At 45.4% G+C, this 5000-nt stretch overlaps 1 protein-coding gene across 1 annotated transcript in view; it reads right to left on the minus strand.

Moving 5' to 3' along the window:
- Nucleotides 1-5000, minus strand: part of cacnb1 (calcium channel, voltage-dependent, beta 1 subunit) — a 33474-nt gene that overhangs the window by 10720 nt on the left and 17754 nt on the right. Inside the window, exons 3-6 of the mRNA XM_030793748.1 lie at nucleotides 2742-2861; nucleotides 2156-2278; nucleotides 654-790; nucleotides 335-402 (exon numbers count right to left, since the gene is read on the minus strand). Of these exons, the coding sequence (XP_030649608.1) occupies nucleotides 335-402; nucleotides 654-790; nucleotides 2156-2278; nucleotides 2742-2861 (448 nt within the window). The remainder of the gene's footprint in view (nucleotides 1-334; nucleotides 403-653; nucleotides 791-2155; nucleotides 2279-2741; nucleotides 2862-5000) is intronic.

Genomic DNA, 5000 nt, shown 5'->3' on the forward strand with positions numbered 1-5000 from the left:
TCGGAGGAGGAGAAGAGATTTTTGGGAGGGAGGAGAGGATGATAGGAGTGGAGGTGGAGAGAGAGAGAGAGAGAGAGGCTCTGTCTGCAGAGGGAGTAGGAGGAGAGAAACAGAGGAAGCAGGAGTAGAAATAGAGAAACGGAGGGATGCGGAGGTGATGGATGAATCGGAGGGGGGGGGGGGGGGGGGTTGTCAAGGGCTGGTATTTGCCTTGCCTGTGCTGGGGTATTTTTCAGGGTGGGGTAGGGGGGGGGGCAGGGGCTCTTTCAGTTAGCCAGCAGAACCTGGTCTGATGTATTTAGTTGCCTGTGTGCTTGGCGCTTCTCACACTTACCTGTCCCAGGTGGTGTGGGCCGCCGGGTTCCCGTGGCAACGTCCAAACTGGAGCTTCCACCAGACTTACTAAAAGACAGAGAGGAGGAAATCAAACTCATGGTTACTGTGTCATTAATATAACTGGGCAATGGTTATGGAGTTGGTGTTTTGATTGGCAAATGAATACTGAGCTTGTGTTTTGATTGAAGAATAGTTTAAGCGCAGGTGTTTTGACCAGCTAATGGTTGTGGAGTCGGTGTTTTGATTGGCAAATATTTGAAGAGCTGGTGTTTTGATTGGCTAATGATTATGGGGCTGTTGTTGTCATTGGCTGTTACCTGGAGCTGAGGCGGTTCTGTCTCATCCTCTGCTCCTGGAGCTGACGAGTGCTCTCCAGTTTCACTGGACTGGGGATAAAACCCACTTCACACCCCTCCTTCACCAAACGACCTATCCACCAGTCATTATTGTATTTCTGTAGAGACAAACACACACATGCACACACACATACACACACACACACACACACACAAACCCTCTGCCATCATCATCATCATCATCATCATCATCATCATCACCATGTTCCTCTTCCTCACAAACGTAGTCATCGGTGTTGTCTGTCACCTGCATGCACTTTTCACTAAAGGAAAATCAAACCTCAGCCACATCTCTAGTCTCCAAAAACACATCTGGAGCCAAACCCTCCCTCTCCTGAGCTCTGGGAAATGAACGGGGGGAGGAGTCTCAAAACACAGACCTCCTCCAAATGGTTTCACAGCAAACATCAGACATCAGAGCATTTCATTCAGTACAACAGCTATTTGCTCTTGATTATTTGTGATGTTTGAACACTGTTTCGTTGACTCCCTCACTCTTTGACGTGATCTGTCTGTCTCAGGTCAGGACAGTATCAGCCATTCTGTCTGTGTCTGTTCTAGCACAGTCATCAGACATCTCCCTCTCACTGTGTCTGTGTCTGTTAAAACACAGTCATCAGACATCTCCCTCTCATTGTGTCTGTGTCTGTTACAACACAGTCATCAGACATCTCCCTCTCACTGTGTCTGTGTCTGTTACAACACAGTCATCAGACATCTCCCTCTCACTGTGTCTGTGTCTGTTACAACACAGTCATCAGACATCTCTCTTTCACTGGGTCTGTGCTTTTCACTGGCCTGGACATTAAAGAGCATTTCAAAAGCTGTGGTTTGGTCCAGTATCGGTTTGGTCCAGTATTCAGTGACAGCCGTGTGTTTTTTGGCCGTGTTGCTGCGGAGGTCAGAAAAGCCTGAGATGTCACTGACAACCACAAAACACTGAACCTCGCAAGGACAAAGTATCTGTCACTCGCCGACACTAACCTCCAACGCCACACGGCAAGACATCCTGTCTCCGCTCTCTTCACATAAAAACAGCAAAGTTCTACACACTCATTAGGTCTGGACTCTTTCACTTTGCCAGCTTCTTTTTCACACGACTTCGACTGTCTGTAGGCAGCCTTTTTTAGACATCTCCATTGTGTCAAAAGAAGGGAAAAAAAACAACGAGGTTTTTCTGCAAAGACGACCAATTTTCAGTCTGCCAAGTTATTCACAACACCCACGCTAAAACCCGACAGTTCCTCCATCACCGACTGTGCACGGCTTCAGTTTGCCTCAGGACTCACAGTTTTCATCATGCGTTCAAAAAAAAAAAAAAAAATTACAGAACGTGACTGCAACTTAAATATTTTAATCAACTTAAAAGTTTCAAGCAACAAAATTGTCTTGAAACTCAGTGTTTTGAAGTTCAGTGTGGAGCTACATTCAGTTCCTGTATTAAAGGTGTAATTGAGAGTTACCTCTTTGATGTGGAGGAAATCTTTGGCTTCGAATGAAATGGCCATTCCCTGGACAGGAACATCGTCGTTGGGGCCTGGGTTGTACCCGACGTTTGTCCTCACAGCAAAGGCTACGGGCTTAGTCTGGACAGAGACAGACAGACAGTCAGTCAGACAGGGAGACAGATAGACAGAAAGGCAAACAGACAGACAGAGAGACAGGGAGACAGATAGACAGACAGACAGACAGTCAGACAGACAGAGAGACAGCGAGACAGATAGACAGACAGACAGTCAGACAGACAGATAGAGAGACATGGAGACAGAGAGACAGGGAGACAGACAGTCAAACAGACACAAGGATGAAGGAGAATTAGTCTCAGGGTTGGTATGCAGCCAGACAAATCATTAAGGAAGACAGTGAATTGTGTGGAAGTAAACGAGGGCCCAAGAGTGGGTGTAACACCTGGCCGACGAGGGTGTATTGAAAAAAACAAACAACAAAAAAACCCAGGTGTATTAGAATGGTGTGGGAAGGATGAGTAAGTGTTAGAGACAGAGGACAGCGGGCTGGGTCAGACAGAGAGGCGGGGATGTGGAGACAGACCTTGGCTTTCTCTAGCGTAGCCAGCGCCTGCCTGTCGGCCTCCTTCCTCAGAGCCTCTGGGTCCTCCTCCAGAGACACGTCCGAATCTGACGGACGACTGGTGTATGAATCTGCCGAGCCCTGAGAGAGAAAGATAAGGAGAGAGAAAGAGAGAGAGAGAGATTAGTCCACTATGTCATTTTAATGACTGGTTAAATCCAAATGATTTCGGTTATAGGAGTGCAAAGACTCAAAAAAAAAAAAAAAGAATCTGGCGGAGGAAGAGAGAAATCATTAGCAAATAAGAGATGAGCCAAACATGCCTCACTGTAAACGTGTTTATTTACTCATTTTGTTTCAATAAAAGTAAAAAAAAAAAAAAAAAATGGACAGAGAACTTAGAGACAAAGACCAGATGATGAAGATGGCAAACTGCAGGTTTTTCTCTTGTCTACAGTTTCTCTGTTTCTGCTCCTGTCCTCCGAACACTCACACTCACAGTCCGTGAATGTGCATCACAGGCCTGGGCTGAGCCCTAGTCTGTGCTACCGCTCCTTCTCTGGGCGTGGCCGGGGCAGAAATCTCCCGTGTCACGCCCCGTTTTACGAGGCTGAACTCCTTAACGTGAGTCTGTGTCGCGATCAGCACGACGGGCACACAAGTGGAAAAGGCAATAAAACAGAGACACCTATAGCTGACTGTGTTACACAGGTTACGCGCTGGAGCATTAGTCAATCAGACACTGTGTCAGAGTTCACTGTGGTTCTGAACACAGGGCGGTTTTCTGCAGGTCATTCTAACATTGCCGTTAATTAATATGACTTCACAGGCTCTTACCCTCTGCTACTGTCGGTTCTCTGCTGTCTCATTTCTTCAGTAAAAATTGTACATTTTTGAAACAGTCAACGAAAGCTTTTAATTTCTTTTGTTTTCTACCACTTAAAATGACAAAATTCATTTAACAGAGAGAGAGAGTGCTCATTTTTTCTCTTCTGTTAGTTCCTCTCAGTCATTTCCACAGCACACTCTCTCTCTCTCTCAAACAACACACACACACACACACGTACTATCTCTCTCTCTCTCCCTTTCTTTCTTTTTCTCTCTCCCTGTCAGTCTTTGGCCCTGTGTGTTCCTCTGAGGGTTGAAGGTGCTGTATACAGTACGTGGTGAGTGTGTTTTTATATAACCCTCCCACACACACCCCCCCCCCCCCCCCCTTTTCATTCTCTCTTGTCCTGTTTCTTCTTCTCTCGTTCTGTTTTTCAGGTATCAGACAGCCTCTCAGTCGTAGGAGGTGAGAACAGGCATTTGGACAGCTGTGAGGAATGAGTCACTAAAGGTGTGTGTGTGTGCGCATGTGTGTGTCCGTCTCTGTTTTTACATGTGTGTACGGTTTAAATAGAAGTGAGAATACGCCTGGATGACATACGCTCCATAATAAATTATTCATTGTGAAGACACACACACACACACACACACAGTTTTTTTGGTTTCACTCTCTACTGTGTTTCCTTAGTCTAAAAACTGAAAATAGTGCAGATCGCTTTTCTCTGGAGCAGAACCTCATCAGTTCTGTTTATCTCACTGGACAGTCACTCAGTGATGCACTGTCAAGTAACAAGAGACAAATGGGAGATTGTTTCTTTACAATACACTGAGCAGAACAACAAACGGCAAGAATACTCTGCTAAAAGTTCAAATTAAACACACACACACACACACACACACACACACACACATTAAACACACACACACACACACACACACACACACACACACACACACACACACACACACACACACAGAGTTTGGCTTGAACAGTATGTTTTACAGTGATGTCCAGATGAAATGTGAGAAGTGTTGGTGTTCCGGCTTCAGTTCCATCACTTTCAATAATGATAGTGACTGACGACAGATAATGACTAGAACAGGTCTTTGATATGAATGATTAGGAATCACTGCTCTGACCTGCCTTAACAAAACACCTGATGGTTAAAACTAACTGTGCTCTAACAGGCACCCTGGTCTGAGATCAGAATTAATGTGGAAAATGAAAACTGGCTGTGCTGACTCTAACAGGTACCCCGGTCTGAGATCAGTGTTAATGTGGTGAATTAAAAATGCACACAACACCATGGCTGTGCCAATGCAGTGGGTGTCTCTCATAAAAGCCTAATTGTATAAAAAGTGCATTTGTAAGAAGCTTAATGACTTCCCTGTGCCCACGTATTCTGTGTGGTATTAAGTCATGCCCGTTTAAACAGGAGGAAAATCACAATG

The sequence above is a fragment of the Chanos chanos genome, chromosome 16 (assembly GCF_902362185.1).
Source record: "Chanos chanos chromosome 16, fChaCha1.1, whole genome shotgun sequence".
In the NCBI taxonomy this organism is placed as follows: Eukaryota; Metazoa; Chordata; class Actinopteri; order Gonorynchiformes; family Chanidae; genus Chanos; species Chanos chanos.